The sequence below is a fragment of the Centruroides vittatus genome, unplaced genomic scaffold, assembly GCF_030686945.1.
Source record: "Centruroides vittatus isolate TY-2023 unplaced genomic scaffold, ASM3068694v2 contig_620, whole genome shotgun sequence".
Taxonomy (NCBI): Eukaryota; Metazoa; Arthropoda; class Arachnida; order Scorpiones; family Buthidae; genus Centruroides; species Centruroides vittatus.
Window position 1 is genome coordinate 2,850,341 of NW_027122381.1, and position 18,117 is coordinate 2,868,457.

At 30.0% G+C, this 18,117-nt stretch overlaps 1 protein-coding gene across 2 annotated transcripts in view; it reads left to right on the forward strand.

Annotated features, from left to right (window-relative positions):
* The window catches only part of LOC136979449 (repetitive organellar protein-like), a 48,801-nt gene extending 30,872 nt beyond the window's left edge, over positions 1-17,929 (forward strand). For both annotated transcript variants that reach the window (XM_067275460.1, XM_067275459.1), the window contains exons 4-6: positions 3,847-4,000; positions 15,644-15,787; positions 17,262-17,929. In XM_067275460.1, the coding sequence (XP_067131561.1) occupies positions 3,847-4,000; positions 15,644-15,787; positions 17,262-17,729 (766 nt within the window). In that variant the 3' untranslated portion in view covers positions 17,730-17,929. The remainder of the gene's footprint in view (positions 1-3,846; positions 4,001-15,643; positions 15,788-17,261) is intronic.
* The last annotated feature ends 188 nt before the right edge of the window (positions 17,930-18,117 follow it).

Sequence of the window (18,117 nt, forward strand, 5' to 3'; positions counted from 1 at the left end):
TTCAGAAGTAATTAATAACATTGTAATTGCAGAGATCCTCAAGCCTATTAACCTCAATCTAGTTTGGATGCCATTCTAAGACTGTTGTTCTGACATCCTCCCACTTCTTCAAAAGAACTTTAATAACAGATATTGGCATTAATCCTCTTTTTCAGAAGAAAATGTATCTCGTCGAGATTCTTGGTGTTCTTCATTCGAGAGTTCTTGGCATTCTTCTGTTGTCAGATGCATTTCAGGTTCCATTATGAGCTCTTCGATGTTCTTTATTTCTCAGATGTGATTTTTGTTACTCCTTTAGCTGTTTGAATCTTCTTGATTATACTGTATCTTTCTTAGATAAGATTAAACTGCACCCTACTGTAGATTTGTTCAGCCATACTGCCTAGCAACATCAGACATCTGCCCACTCTCTACCTTTGCTATTATACTCTCACCTTTTGAAAATAAAAAACCACTCTTGCAAATACTATAAAAGAATTGTTTCTGTCAGAAAAATAAAAGGGGAATTACAAGAGCTTCGAAGTTCGGAGGAATACTATCCGATCGGTATATACCGGGTCGAGTGTCGATGTCGATATCTCCCGTACTCCGAAAAGTTTCGAATTGTTGCCCGAAGACAAAGGAAAACCAATTGGTATTCATTATTTTACATTGCTTTTTGTTGTGTTTGTTCTATGGGGTGTTCATTAACCAATCACCCACTGTATAGATAAAACAATATAAAATACTACTAGAAAAAAATTACAAATAGACTAAGCAGGTTATTCAGTATATTGATATAATCTTACACAATCTGCAATCAAGAATTGTTGGTAATATGTAATATTTCCAAGATGATGACATACATATTAGAAGTTTGTTAATCTGGTACTTACCAGACCAGGATACTGCCAGATTACCAGATATTTTTCTAGAATTCAGTAAGTTTCATGTGATGTGAATGTAGGGCAGGTATTAGCCATAGGAAAGTGCCAGTGAAAGTGTTTGATTCAACACAGTGTGCTGTAATAAAATGAGGTTTTATTTTCTCAATCACATTGGTCTTGATCTCGCAATTAACCTTCCAACGTGTAGCAGCATGCATGGTTGCATCCTCCACCTTTGTCTCAATTTCTAACTGGAGTCTTTAGTGTACCACATGACTGAAAAATTCTGATTTGTGGAAAACTAGCTTGTTATACTGTTATGGATATTTCTGGATTATCGGTTACTTTTTAGAGAATGTTAGATAACAAGACGTTTTGTGTTATCAGGTGCCGAATTAACAAATTTCTATTATTTATAATGTAATAGTAATAATTGCTAGTGATCAAATCATATTCCTCATCTTACAGTCGATCTTAGTTATATTCTCATTCAAAAGTAAGAGAGTTCATTTCATTAGTACTTCTCCTAGTCTATAGTAAATAGGTGTAACATTAGTTGCATGAGATAACCCTATATTTTTCATTTTCTATGTAGTAACTCAGTATAAGTTTTATCTGTTTCTTAAAAGTATTATCATTATAAAAGTAAAGTAAAAATGCTCAACTGTCACAAATATACAGCTTCTTAACTAATGAGTTGTTTTATATAAATATTTATTTTATTTCAGTTTTATTATTTTTTTTAAGATTATTTCTTAAAGTTGAAATTTAAGACACCAAACCTTTTAATATCTAGCATAAAATGCACACAAGGTACTTACCTTGTGAGCATTTGAGCTATAAATAATAGTTTGGAGTTTAGTGCATATTACTTATAATTCAGGTTCTAGAATTTTGAAGTTTTCTGAAACTTAATGATGGGTAATTAAATTAACTAAAGAAATTTGTTTCAGAGTACATTTTATGCTGACTAGTAAAGGTTTCTTAAGTTGTAATCATCCAGTTATTGCTTGTATCAATTTGAAGTTGAAAAATCTATTTTAGTTTTTATTGTATTTTTCATAACATTTATATTTAGAGTTTTGTACATTTCTTCCATGAGAAAAAATAATACTGTTTTAAATTTAATAATGTCATATTCTGTTTGTACATTTCTAGCTTTACAGAAATTACTTTTCATTGGGGAAGGGGTGCATTTCTATAGCAAGTTTGTTTATATTAAAAGTTTCTTAGAATAATGTATTAAATTTTAATGATTAAATAAATAACTATTAAATTTATTTCTTATTTTACTTAATTCAAGAAAATAAGTTACTTCTGAGGCTTTGGCCTAGCTTAAATTTAATTGGCAAATTTTATTTTGTTTCTTTTCATATCACATTGTTTAATGTACAAACAAAATTTATTTTACTTGGTTGCTTTAGTCAGTTTTAAATGAATTCAATTTCATATTCTGAAGATGATATTCTGTTTGCACATTGGCTGTTTTATGTGAATCATTAAAATTTAAGACTGTTCCAAGAAAAATTTGAATGCTGTTATAGTAGAAATGCACATTTCACTAATGAAAATTGTATCATTTTAGTTTTTGTCATTGTTTGGTAAAATCGTGAATTTTTTCAGACTTAATGGTGAGCTAAAATAATAATTCTTATTATTATTTGATAAACACAGTGTATTGTATTTTGTACTTTATTTAATATTAAGCTGGTCTGTAGCATTAGAAGTAATTGATTTTTTTTTTATTGTAAATAAATCAAAAATCAGAAATTGTCATAAAATTACATCTTGAATATGGCAGCGACAAAATTCGTTGGATAATGTTATTTGTGATGTTTTCGTCCACAAGTTAAATGTACAACTTTAGGTGGAGGATTTGTGACTAAATTTAAAGATAAACAAAATTGTGGACATATTGCTGCAGTGACAATAACTTAAAGTTTATATCTCAGATTTGGAATAATGGAGCAAGTTATCAGGTGATAAGTCATTATGGAAAAGTGTGATAAAAGAAATTTTGTAATGTAATAGAGCTTGTATAGTTTTAAGTAAGAATCGGTTTCATTTCTTCTGTTATCATTTTTGATCAGTTTTTGCTTGAGTTTTGTGAAAAGAAAAATTATCAATTTTACCAAATGATTAATGAGTTTTATTTATTTTGTCATTTTTGATAAGGTTACAGCTTGTGTTATAACTTTTGAGTCAAAAATGTATTTACCTTGTTTTCTTGGTGCTAATGCACATTGGTTTTTTAAGATGTTAAAATTTGAAAAAAGTTAACTTGCAAACATGCCCTATTATTGAAAGTGCAGCTACAAAAAGTTAATGCGTTTAAACAGTAATAAGTGAATGTTTTGAAGTGTTTTTTTATTTTTATGTTTATAGTACTCCATAATGTCAGTATTTTTAGATGTATTCATTTATGACTCCACATTTATGACTCAGGATATGCAGAGAAATATAAAAATCATCTTACAATCAAATGTTTTAACATGAAATTTCATATTGGTATGCACAAGCATGAAAATTACCATATACAAAGTAACACATTAAAATATCCATATTCTTCAACATAGTACTTGACTTGGCTTTATAGGAGAGTCATCTGCTGGACATCATTTATTTGGCTTGTTGTAGTTCAAAAAACCACCAAACTACTCTAAAACCAAAACCAAAATAGTGAGAAGAAAGTGTATCATGACTATACTGATGTTGTAATAAACACAAGTTAATGAGTAGATTTAAGAGTAAATGATTTGAAAACTGAAGACTGCATTAAGTGAACTTCGTACTCACTTCTAATGCACGCTTGAATTTTTGGAGATTAGGAAGTCCAAAAAAAGTACATATTAGAATCAAGAAAGCATGGTAATATTATTTTTATTTTTAATGTATAAAATAATTTAAAATTTAAGAATGAAAATGAGTGAAGGCTTTAAGTAGATTAATTTTTACATTTTATTGATTAACATTTTTTTAGATATGGAAGTTGTTTGGCTGTTCCCAGGTATCAGTTAAGCATTAAGGAGCATTTAAAATCTGAAATTAAGAAATGTGGAAGTTTGAGACCACTCGATATACTTTTACTGAATGTTGACGTGTTAGACGACGACGATGATTTTGCCGATATAAATGTAAGTTTTATTATAAAATAGCTTGATAATTATTTTTATTTTCATATCTTTTTATAAGACAACCAATTGGAAGACTGAAATTTAATAATCATTAACACAAATGTACAGATTCATTTTTTCATAAAATAGGTCACTTTTTACATGACTAAGAATTTCAAAAAATATTTATTTTGAACAATTTTTATGGAATTATATGCGAGGATGCAAAATTGAGTCATTATTATGCGATGCAGAATTATGCGGCCCACTGCACCCTAAAGTGTTTAGGCACATTTTCATTTATTTTGGTAAAGTATGTCGTAAAAATTATTTTTGTTTCACTGGATACACTTTGATATCGTAATGACGTAATTGGTGCTAGAAAACTGTACTACCCCACATGCATAACATACTGTTGTAAAGAATTCTTTTCATGCACGGAAAACATCAAAACTGTTGAAAGAAATAAGTTGAGTGATTCCCATTTAACTAACATTCTTAGAATTAAGAGTAATACCATAAAAGCAGATATTGACAAAATTATAAAAGAAAGACAATGTCAAGTCACATTAAATTTATTTTATTTTGTGTGAGTATAATTTTTTTTTTACTATCGATAATATGATGTTTTTGTAATTATATATATATATATATTTGTTATTAAAATTTGATATTCAAATTTTGAACTTTTTAAAAGCATATATATGTTACAGTAAAAACCCATTTTTAGTGAAAATGCATTTTAACTAGTTGAAACTAGTTTTTACTGGATGTCATTGTTAAAACTAGAATTTACTGCTAGTCAAAAATGAATTTGAGTTAAAACTAGTTTTAACTAGACAAAACGGGTTTTAACAAAATGGCTTAGTAAAAACTGTTTCGACCAAGGTCATTCGGCTAACTGTTCCTATAGTGTACGACGAATTTCGTAACGCTTTAACCCTTTCCCCCCGACATCTCGTTTACGTTTATTTCACGATCCCTCCCAAGGCAATATAGGTCAGTCGGGCGATATTATTTTAAAAGTTCACCAAAAATCAAATTATCATTATATCCATATGAAAAAATCACTTACATTTATTAATATCTTTAGTTTTAAATAGGATACTTTTCAATGCATTTTATTAGAAAAATTTATAAGAAAAAAAATAATATATATCAGAACTGACACACAAACTTGATAATTTGTAACATTTTGTGAAAATTAACATTGTCTAGTTACATAGTTGTTTGCTGGCACTGAGCCAGAAAGACGTATGTTTTGTACAATTTGATATAACACTTACGCTTGTACGTTTATTCGTTGTGAAATTATGGCACATTATATCAAACATTTGTTTGAAATCAAAATTTTATACTGCTGTCGACTAATATAATGAATTATTATACTTTATTCACTTCGTATCGAACGAGATTATATCTGTTGTTAATAAATTTTACAAAAATCGATATTTACCAAAGTAACTACAAATTGGTACCCTCGAGGTTTTGCTTAAAAAGCCAGGGTACCGATCGATCGGTGCCTTCGGGGACAAAGGGTTAATTAATGTTAATAACACAGATGTGTGACCAATATTTTAAATAAATATCGTATTAAATAATAGAAATGTTTTAATCCCAATCATCACTTTATTTATTTCCCCCAAACATATTTATGTAGCTAAAATTAGTTTTAACTAATGTTAAAAGTTAAAAAGTTAATGTTTGATTTTAGTTTTATCTAAAATCAAAACATGTACAGCAGTAAATTCTAGTTTTAACTAGACAAAACGGGTTATAACAATGACATCCAGTAAAAACTAGTTTCAACTAGTTAAAATGCGTTTTCACTAAAAACCGGTTTTTATTGTAACGTATATATATATAAAGTACATTTGTGGCCCACTGAATAGGGTGGTGCTTAAAATAGGGAAAAAGTAAATTGCTTATTTTTTTCCAGTCCTACCCTTCCTCCAGAACTATTCCAACTGATCTCAAATTACTACAGAAGAAATTTGAACTTGATATATTAATATTTAGAGGTAGCTCAATGACCATAAAGTTTATAAAAAGAGCAATTTATGACAAACTAGCTGTTACCTGCAACTTTGCCTGTGCAGATTTTGCAAGAAAACACCCTTTATATTCGGTATTTCACAACCATAGTAATTGTTATATAACACCTACCACCGAGAACGAGAATTGCCAAGAATCAAACAAACCGTTTTCAATTTGATCAATTTTCTGGAATGTTTACAATCGTTCTATAATCGAACCAATAGGCAATAACATTCGAATTTAAAATGGTTCGAACATTTGGTTAAAAAATCGAAATATATAAAAACTTTTATAACAACATCTGAAATGTTATCAATTTAATACACCTAAGTACTCAATGAAGACTAAACGTAGTTGAAAACAAAAAATCGCATCTAAAATAGTACGGTAGAAGCCATTCTTCGGGCTAATCCTTAATGCTCTCCCTCTTCCTCTGTGGGGGGGAATTTTGAAAAATCCCTTCATAGCGTGCACTTTCGTGACGTACCCTAACTGCGTACCAAATTTCACCTCTAGGTTCGGCAGTTTGCTCTGGGCAATGATGAATCAGTCAGTCACTCAGGACAAGTAATTTTATATATTTAGGTGAATCTGTTTTGGTTAACAAGACTTTTTTTCCTTTTTGGACAATTATAGACAAATTAAATAGTCGTGTAGATTCTACAATATTCAAAAACTTGATGGATTACAAACCAAAATGCAACAAAAAAATTTTTAAACATCACAATTCACAAAATTTGAAATTTTCAGTACTACGTTCAATGTAACTTTATCAGTTCATTTTGGTAGAGGCAGAGAATGTCTCTTTTTTGCTGTTTGGATAATTTGCCTCCAACTGTCTTATTCACAGCTTGCATCTTCTTCAGTATCTGTGCTGCTGCTTGAGGATATTAGTTCTGCTATTTCTTCACCACTTTTCTTCAAATCTTCCATTCTACGTTTTTTGTTAAACATCTGTTCCTGTCTTTGTGCTGATTGTTTCTCCTTTGCAACTAATTTTGCATCCATGTCTACTATAGACTCTTTATGTCCTTTCTCACGCTGAGCTAACAAGAACTCGTGATCCTCTGGCATTTTTATCATTTCGACTGCTCTAAGATGAGAAATGTCAAAAAAATTCATCTAGTTTACTAACAAATTTAGCCTCATTTGTTTGCTGTATTACAGATTGTCGTCCCTTGTTATTCTTTAGCAAATGCCATTCTTCAAATGTTAGTTCTAGTTTAATTATACAGATTTTTGGATCCATCATTGGGATCCTTGCCATTTCATAAAATATTGCCAGCTTTTTGATTGCAACAGCTGATGACTGTCTGATAGTTTGTTTCCGTTGAAGATGGTGATGTAAAAATAAACCAAGAGCCTGGCATAAGGATGGAAACTTGTTGCCAGTTAATTCAGTTCCTGTTGAACCAAGAGGTACACTTCAGTTTTAGATCTAATTGCTGCTGCCACTATATTTATTATTTAATAATGTTGCTGAAGTGAACAAAAATGTATTATGTGATTTGCTTGAGTAGTTTCTGGATTTTATAGTCTATGCGTCTGATGATATCAGCAGTCCTTCAGTGATGTGCCCGAACTTGTCCGTCCATACAAGCCAAATAGCCAATAGGTGCCGACGTAAGCAGTATGAGTCACCGAGTCAGCCTCAACCAGAAACAGGGAAAGACATTCGCAGCAAGACTTGACGATGTCAGCAAAATAAAGATTACGAGTCACGACAGAAATTAATTCTCTGGGAACATCACGTAACTAATGTGTGATTAATTTAATGGCTTATTTATTGAGACGACCAACTACAGTTTTACTAACTATCGTACTAAAATGGATACACTGTGGTTGAAGTTTGTGATTGCCGTATGTTCATCCTCACTATTTGGAACCTATAAAACTTCAGTGACATTGAGCTACCAGTAAATATTCACCAATAGAGTAGATTTTTGGCACAAATGTTTTCTATCTATATTGGAACAGAAATAGAGGGTATTAGGTTCACATTTACAAATTGTAAAAATAAGCTCCACACTACCACTGAATGTACTGTACCTAAATTTCTAATTTGTCCCATTAGGAAGAAAGGTTGGACAATCCTGGTCTAACTCCTAATGGCTTTTTTCTTTACCAAAGTTATTTGATGGTTTTATTTTACAGGAATCATACAAGATAAATCAAATAAGACTGCCATCCCTGAAAAAGCTGATTTGTTTATTTTTTCTAAATATTTTTTGAATTGGAAAAATTTTTGGATAAAGTGTATTAAACTTGATGATTATTTTCAGAGAGTAGATATAAAGAAATCATTAAAATGTTTCATTTTTTTTGCACATTCCTGGAACTTTTTCAGTGTACTTACGTAGGTAGCCTAAATTTTTATTTCTTTCTGTGAAATTCAGTTTTAGATCATTTTAGGTATATTTTAATCGTCATTATTATTTGTAAATCAGTTGGTAAATTATGTTACGTAAGTTTTGAAATTCAGTTACTGAATGATGTTTCATTGCTTTGACTGTAGACTTTATTTAATGACCAAATCCAGTTTTATGACTATATTAGTTTCCAAAAAGTTGGTGTAAATTGAGCTTCCTATTTACTGTAAGTCTGCAGGTTCATGTTCAACCTACTTCTTGTCTTTAAGTGATAGGATAAAGTTTTTCTAAGAAGCATATGTAGTACATATTCTTGATGATGATCCTTTCTACATTTGTAGATGTAATGCATGATCTTGTAATCACTTTATGGTAAACTTTTAATTTTTATATTTGAAGTTCAGACTATTCACAAAAAATATAATATTTTTCAGTTTATCTTTAAATCCTTTAATCCAACCCACAGAAGTAACAGTTAAAATGGTTTTGAAGAATAAACTTCTTAAACAAAGGTAAAAATATGGTGAGAAGAATTCTTTGTGGTTTTAACATAAAGGTGTCAATAGTATAGGTTTGGGCCATACTGATCACAAAATTAATTTTCTAATTACAAATTTGAATTAAATTAATTTTATTTTAACAATATTTGTAAGCTTTGATCATAAAATTAATTTTTAAGATGTCTTTTAATATAAAATTAAGTTGCAGCGATAATTTAATTAAAATTTGTCAATTAAATTAAGATTACAAATAATTTTTAAAATCTAATGAAATAATTTTTTGAAATTATGTTTTTAAATTAATTATTTTCTCAATTCATATTTATTATAAATATATATAAAAACGAATGTATGTCTGTCTGTGTGTGTGTCTGTCCTTCATGCATTACCACACTATTTATCCGATCGCCATGAAACTTTGGGAAGTTGTTTAATACACTCCCGCGAAGGTTTGTGGCATATGTGAAGACCACTATTTCCCCCCTTCAAAAATATATTTATATATGGATTAATGCTTTCATGTCCAACAGATGGCGCTAACTTCTGACAACCTAAGTTGGCTTTTCTGTGAGGCATTATGCTTTTCTGTTAGAATGGACTAAAGCAGATCATTTTCTATCTATCTATATAAATAAAATATAACGTTTGTTTGTTCCTACCGATTCCTTTTGAATTTTGACACAACGTTGCATTCGAATACGCAAGTGTTTGTATATAATATACACGTCTAAATTCCCCCTACTGGGGGGAGATGGACGGGATTAAAACTTACCGTGAAGAACTCGGCTTCTATTATACTATTTTACATGCGGTTTTTTGCGTTTTTGATTGCGTTTTAATAGGTTACGTCAACAGAATATACACTAGAAAGGGATTTTTCGATAATCCCTTGCGGGGGAGAAGGACAGGATTAAGGCTTACCGTGAAGAACTCGACTTTTATTATACTATTTTAGATGCGTGTTTGATTGCGTTTTAATAGGGTACGTCAAGAGAATGTACACTAAGAAGAGATTTTTTGAAAGTCCCCCCACGGGGGAGGCATTATACATTTATAATAGATACATTTTGAGCCACAGCAACGCGTGGCCGGGTCTGCTAGTTATAAATATTTATTGAGTATATTAAATTAAGGTTACAAATAAAAATTTGTTGAATAGATCAATTCAATTCATTGCTTCAGTTTTCATATTTAGAATTAAAAAGTTTTCTAAATATGAAAACTGATGCAATGAATTGAACTTTGTGAATTTTTTACCTTTGTTTAAGAAGTTTATTCTTCAAAACTATTTTAAGTGTTACTTCTGTGGTTGGATTAAAGGATTAAAAGATAGACTCAAAAATATTATATTTTTTGTGAATACTCTAAACTTCAAATATATGAAGAAAATATCCTGAGTCAACTTAAAAAATTTAATTTTTAATTTAATGAAATTTAGTTTTTTTTAACCTGTAAATCTTAACAACAGTTTTTAGTATTTAACCCAAGTCCTAATGAAGATTGTGAAAGGAAAAATTTTGCTCCATTTTTTTCTAAGCTGTTGTAACAATTTTCCATTAAATTAGGAAAATGTTTACTGATATTTGATCAACAATATTAACTCTGGGACAAATATATTTATTAAATTTTCTGCTTTAATTTGCACTAAAGTACTTTGAATTTGTATATAATTTCAACCCTAATAAGAGTGGGAAATTTGCTAGTTTATTATCGTGTCATTTGAATAGGTAGTAAAATCCCATTTTAACATTTCTTGTATTTTTATAAATCTATTTGTACATCCTTTTGTTGAGTGAAAAGAAAATTATAATATTTATTGATTTTAAGATTTATCCTGATTATACATTCACTTTTAGTAATAATTCCCAATTAGTACTCCATAAAAACAAGTAAATCTAGGTTTCAATTTAACTTTTTTGATTTTACGTAAAACTTTGATTTTAAGGAGCAAGTTTCTTTATGCTGCACATCCAAAGATGATTTTTATTTAATGTTTACAAGATTGAAACCCAAAAATCATCCCCTGTATATTCTAACTTTTCAGGAGTAGATGCTCGAATTTTAAGGATCTAATCTGCAAACCTATTCCCAGTTTTTATAATTTCAATTTAGTTGATATTTAACATTTCAAAAGAAAAGTATATAACGAACAATATGAACTATAAACTTAAAGGATCTGATGCTAAAAAGTTTTAAAAAACCATATTGACTGCTTGCTCTTTACCATAATATATTACAAAGTTTTTAATTTGATATTTTGTATTTTAAAATTGGTTTCACATATTTACTATTTGTAAATGTTATTAAAAAATAAAGCCATAACCTACCCAGGATTATTGTTCTATTGAGTTTTTCAGAAAGTAATTTCATTTTTTTATGGAGAAAAACAATTTTTTTATAATATATAAATATTTTATTGAATTATATATTGACCATTTTGGTCCAATATCTTTTGCCATCTTTCTGGTGGTAGCATAATTCCACGCTCATTAAAGTTCTGATATTTGCTTACAAAAAACTGATCCAAGTGATTTTTGACATCCTCATTTGAAGTAAATGTTTTACTGTTTAAAAAATTTTATCAAAACTGGAGCAATAATCTGGGTGCCAGATCTGGCGAATACGGTGGACGGGGTTGCAAACCCTGTCCGAGCCGTAACAGCTTCCGACGAGTTACCGAACTTGTGTGAGGTGTGGCATTATCATGGTGAAACACTACACCTTTTCTGTTGATCAATTCTGGCCTTTTCTGTTCGATGGTATCATTCAATTTGTCCAGTTGATGGCAGTACACTTCTGAATTAATTGTGGAACTGTCTGGTAGAAGCTCAAAAAAACAATTTCTTTAAAATCCCACCAAACTGAAACCACTTCTTTTTTAATCAATATCAGCTTTAGAAGTGCTTTGAGCTGGCTCATCTTTTCTACTCTGTGATCGCTTGTATTTGACATTGTTATAAAGAAACATTACCAGTTATGATTCTCTTCAAAAATGGATCATTTTCTTGGTGTTTGAGAAGCAAATCATGTGTCAATGTTACGGAGCAAATTTTTCTCTTTAATAACATGTGGAACCCATATATCGAGCTTTGAAACGAAACCAAGTCAAGTGATCATAATGGTTGAATTTGACAAATTTAATCTCTTAGCAATTTTTCGTGTTATTATTTGGTGTTTGCTTCAATCAATACCTTTATTTTGTCTTCAAAAGCTTCAACTGGCCTTCCAGAATGTGGAGCATCTTCAATATCAAAATTGCTGGAACAAAATTTTGCCAACCATTTTTGCATTGTCATTCTGTCAACACATCATCTCCATACATGTCTCACAATTTTTTTCTTACTTGAACAACTTTCAATTTTATTTCATTTTTTGAATGTGAAAATTTCCTATCAAAAAGACCGTCACTCATTAGTTAATATTGGGTTATTCAGAAAATAATTTTGTTTTTTTACCACCAGAGATTAATTGTATTTTTACCCACCAGTTTCATTCTAAATTGTATTGTCATTATATATTTTGACAGCTGACATTTCAAGGGTTATTTGTAAAAAAAATTTTTTTGATTCTTTGTGATTGTTTTTGCCACTTCAATTTTCCATATATGATGGGACAAAAAAAATTGCAAAGAATCAAACAAAATTTTTTACAAATAACCCTTGAAATGTCAGCTGTCAAAATATATAATGACAATACAATTTAGAATGAAACTGGTGGGTAAAAATACAATTAATCTCTGGTGGTAAAAAAACCAAAATTATTTTCTGAACAACCCAATATTAACTAATGAGTGACGGTCTTTTTGATAGGAAATTTTTACTAGGGTTTCTCAAACGAGATCCCAGTTGTTTTTTTTAACCCAGGAAATTTTTCTTATCCCGGGAAATCCCGCAAATTTCTTAAAAATTCACTTTTTTCTTATTTTTTGTTAAGGTTGAGGAAATTTTGCAAATAGAAAGTATAATTAACTTATAAACTGTCAGAATAAATTTGTATTTATTAATTTTAAACCTACTTATTAATTAGTTTTTTTAATTTTTTTCATTATGGCATGTCACAAATGATCAATAATCAATACGTAGCTTATTTGTGGCAGGACTCTCAAAATTCTTTACCAGTAATATCTGAAATAAGTGTGCTTATGCTGTCTTAATTTTTAACCATGCTTAATAGCTTCAATAACTGCGTAACGCCAAGTTGTGCAAATTGGGCAAGGATACAAATGAGTACAAAGTCTGCAAGTGTGAAGTTTTTCTTTGTAACCCGATTATTAAAGACAAACGAACTGCCGAATTATTGGGCTATGATGTTTCTTATTAAAGCAGTCGAGGTAGACAAATCAAAAATACTAGAGAACAAAAGAAGTACTATAATCTCGAAAATGAACTAGAAATCTTCCAGGCTACAAGTGAAAAACCATAACATCTGTTTTCTCTTGAATGCATTAAAGACGATTCCAATCACATCAATTGAATCGGAAAGGGCATTCTCGGTAGCGAGACTTTTCGTTACTAAAATAAGAATTAGGTTGACTGATCGGAGTATTGACCATCTTTGCTTTTTAAAATCTTATAAAAATTTACAATATTTTGTATTATATTTTATTTTTAAAAAAAAACAAAATTTACCTTCTAAGTTAGAAGTTTGATCTGTTTTTTTTTTTTTTTTTTAATTTTCAACTCAATTCAAAAGCATTTTTGTTGTTGTTGTATGCAGTTTCCAGCAAACTTTAATAAATTTTTTCTATTTGTGAAAATTTCTACATAATTCAAAGGTAATTTTTAATATATATATCTTACACAGCATTATTACTATGATTTTGGAGGTTACAGAACCTATTAAATTACTTTGAAAAATGAAAAATAATTATATCATTTGATTTCATGATATTTTGTATATCTTAAAAATAATTACTTTTATCCCGGAATCCTGGGACAAACGACTGGGAAATGAGAAACCCTAATTTTCACATTCAAAAAATGAAATAAAATTAAAATATATAACTTTGTTTCCTTTCCTTGTTAATGAGAAACTATTTTATCAATTAATTAAATATACTGTAGACTGCTTCTGATGATTTTGTTTAATATAAAGTTTATATTGGACATAAAAGTAGAATAGTATACTGTTTACAAAAATAATAGACTATTATCTCAGTTTAGTTGTAGAATATTGCCGGATAGTCATTATGTTTAAAATATTAAAAATTGAAGACATAGTCTATTGAAATTGGAATCACCATTTATTCAAATTCAATGTTCCAGAATACATTTTTGATGACCAACCTTTTCTTGTAGGCTACTTGGTTGTCAGAATTAAAAACATTCCTTTAAAAACAATGAAAAATAAACAATTAAAGAACAAGGGGCAACTGAAAATCTGTAGGGCTACTAAAAGTAATGCAGGATTTAAATTTTAAAAAGAACGTATTATTTATTCATTAATTGGCAAAGTTGTTACATCATTTTAAAGGGTAACCATTCATCTGTCATTTTTTGAAACCGTGTCAGTAATCATTCAATTAAATATGGAATAGAATATCTGACCAATGCTGACACTCTCGTGTTCTTTTGGCAAAATTTTCAGTTACATTTCCACACAATTGCAGCTTAATTTCGTTGATAACTTTTTGAATTTCTGTTTTCAATTCGGGGATTGTTCTTATTTTAGTGGCATGAAGTTTGGACTTGACAAATCCCAGAGAAAAAAGTTGCAAGATGACAGATTGCATGATCTTCGTGACCAATTCTGATCACTGTTGTGTTGATGAGTTGCCCATGAAACTTCTGTTGCAACAACTCAGTTGTTTCGTGTGCCATATGACAGGTGGCACCATCCTATGGAACCACACGTCACTCAAATCCATGCTGTCTAAATGAGGCCACAAAAACTCCGATATCATCTCTCAATAATGCTCGTCGTTAACAGAAACTTCATTTTTCAGTCTCATTTTCAAACAAATATGGTCCGGTTCCACCTCCGGTCCAAAATCAACATTAAGTTGTCACTCATTGGGTATGCATTGGTCATTTTTTGCATAATCTTTGCATTTCGTTTGGCATGTTTCTCCAACCAAAAATGCCACGTAAATTGCACACAGTTGCAGCAAACCTTTCTCCATACTTGTAATAAGTTCTGATCATCATTATGTGATCTTCCATCATGTATTACTCCATATTAATTAACTGCAATGTATTTACTACACGATGTTACTTCATATGGCACTGCCAACCCAATGGGAGAAAAATGTTGCAAAAATTTAATCTTGCATTAATTTTGGGACACCCTTTGCATATACCAGCGCTTGCTTCTAGTGGATATAAACTCTACAATCCCCAAATTGAACGGGTGGATAGAGAATGAAAGAAGTCTGTGGCATTACAAGTTCTGATGTTAAAACTTGCTTTTTAATTGGATTATTTTTTCATTGTTTTTAAAAAGAAGTTTTTAATCTTGATTGCCAAGTAACCTACAAGGAAAGGTTGGTTGTCAAAAATGTATTCACTAACATTGAAATTGAAGAAATGGTGATTCCAGTTTCAACAGATTTAAAAATTAAAAATTTAAGATACAGACTTATTTTTTTCCGATATTCCATATTTTTAAATTTTAATTTATAATATCAAATTTTTAATAAATTTAATTCTTATAAAGAGTATAAATGAGTTAAATTTTATAAGCAGTTTTGTATGTTGTTTTTCTTTACAAATAATTGTGGATGAAATACATTTAATCTAATTGTAAAGTATCTTGTTTAGTGTGCAGAGTACAGATGTAAAAATCAGAGTGAATTTGAAGATGCAGAAATAATAGACACAAATTCGGTCTCGAGCAGTTCGTCGTCATCTGCCGTAATCATATTTCCACAAGATGAAAAGAATGCTGCTTTAGAAGAAAACGAGGTAAGTTTATATAATTAATGTTGATCAAAAATTTTGAAAGATTTCTGTATATTATTGAATGTATACATATGAATCATTTAATTGATTTAACATTTTAGTAGTATTCTTTTTTGACAGAATTATGTACACTTTTGTATCAAAATACCTTCATTAGGTTTCTTGTGATAAAACCAATTGTGATTACATTAAATTGACATAAAAGTGCATATTATTCTGGCAAAACAAATGTATCTCTTTTAAGTTGCGTAAAGAAGTTTTGTAAGTTGTTTGGTTTAAATACAATAAATGAATGATTAAAAGAAAGAATAAGAGAACTATCTATTCTACATAACTTGTAAATTATTGATAAATACCAAAATAAGCCAATTAGCAAAACTTTAATTGACTTTTCTGATAGTTAATATCTTGGTATCTAATTTCAAATTTTAAATAAAAAGAAATTAATAAAGGTTTAAACCAGTGGTTTCCAAAGTGGGTACTACTGTTGGAATCAACAATCAAAATTATTGTCAAATGTTGTACGACATCATTACGTACAGCGCATTGTGTCGCAATGTTTTGTAAACGTTCTTCCGTTACATAATAAAAGGTTGGAGGCGCTGTTGACCCCTCGGGGACGGTGACCCCGTTTCACACTCCCCTTTCCGGCACTGACCTTCCGTGAGTCAAGACAGTGTAATCTTTGTGTACTTTTTGTTTCTTTATTATGTAACCAGTTATGCAAGTCTAACTAGTTTTTACTAATCTCTCCTACAAGCAACATCTAGTCTAACAGCTACTGTCTCTCTGTGGGCAGTGATTAAATCTAGAGGGCAAAAAAAAAGCAAGGGGCATTGGAGGTAGGATACTGAATAGTGATCATAGGTGAAGGTTGGGATCATTGACAGCCTTTCCCTTTCCTGTGTTAAAACGGATGAGAAGAAACATTACATTTAATGGTTTCCAGGTGTTGAGAGCATGTATGGTAATGACAGTATGAGGTTCATAGAAAAAAACCTTTCTTAGACAAGGAAAAATGGGTTAGGAGTGTTGGATATAATTTTATGGAACCAAGGGGCAGTGACTCAAAAACATTTGGGAATCACTGGTTTAAATTAAACTTTTCTAATTTTTTTAAAAACTATTTTAATGGAGAAACAAAACAATCTTATTTAAAGTCCCAAACACTTTTGAGCTTCCAGTTCATCATCAGGAACAAAAACTGCAAAAATTACAATTTTTGGAAAATTTTGCTAATTTTACAAGTGAAAGCTGTACTAAGCAGGTATAACTTTTAAAATTAAAAAAAAGAAATCTACAGTGGATGATCGGTTAACGATCAATTTGGGTAGCAAACTGTACTGTATTTACACAAATATAAGACATTATTGAATTTAAGATACATCTTAAATTTTTTTTTATTAGATATGCTCTAATAAAAAAAATTTATCAGAATATTATTGTACAATTTATAATATGAAACAAATTTTTACAGGGGATTTATGACAGCGTTCTTCCGTTAGAGCTTCCTCCTCTTAAACACGAAGAATTACATGAGAAATTTCGGTGTAAAATTCTTAAAATGACAAAAATTGATGAAGGTAAAAATTCCCAGGAGAGTGGTGATTCTTCTAGTCAATCCATCTCTTTGGGCAAAGGTTTATTTTCTCATTTGATAGAAAAAGGAGAAGATAATGAAGTGACGCCGAAAGGGTCGGTGGACATTTCGTCATTGGTGGATAGGTTAAGAAAGCAATGTGGCACTTGCTGCCCCAACAAATATCGAAGTGGAGAAGACAAAGAGGAGGAGGCAGATGTCGCCCTACTTGGATCCAATGATTATATTCTCCACCTGAATGCACGTATTAAAAATGTACTTGGTAATGTTAAGACTTGCAGAAAGGAATGCTTGGCCCAGAGAGAAATTGATACATTTTGTAACAAAATTCATATAATGTTGTAAAATTAGATTTTAATTCTATTTAGTTTATATATAAAATATATAAAAGAAATGCTATATTTAAATATAATTTTTGATATTTCTATATATAGAATAATATAGTTAAGTAAAGGCTCAAGTATGAACATTTAATATTGAAACTTTATTGTATAAATTTGTTCATTTTAATGAATTTTCAATAAAACATTAATGTTGATTAATAATATGTTCAGTGTGCCTCATGCAAATCAATATTCTTTTTACTTTTTCGGTCCGGTACTAATAAAGCTGTTTTTCTTCGGGGAACATGGCTTGTAAACTTTTCGGGTTCTGGGATTGGATTCTGGGTCTCTGGAGTGGTAGGCCAGGGCTTTATTATCCAGCTGACCTTACATATCAATAGCCATTACTG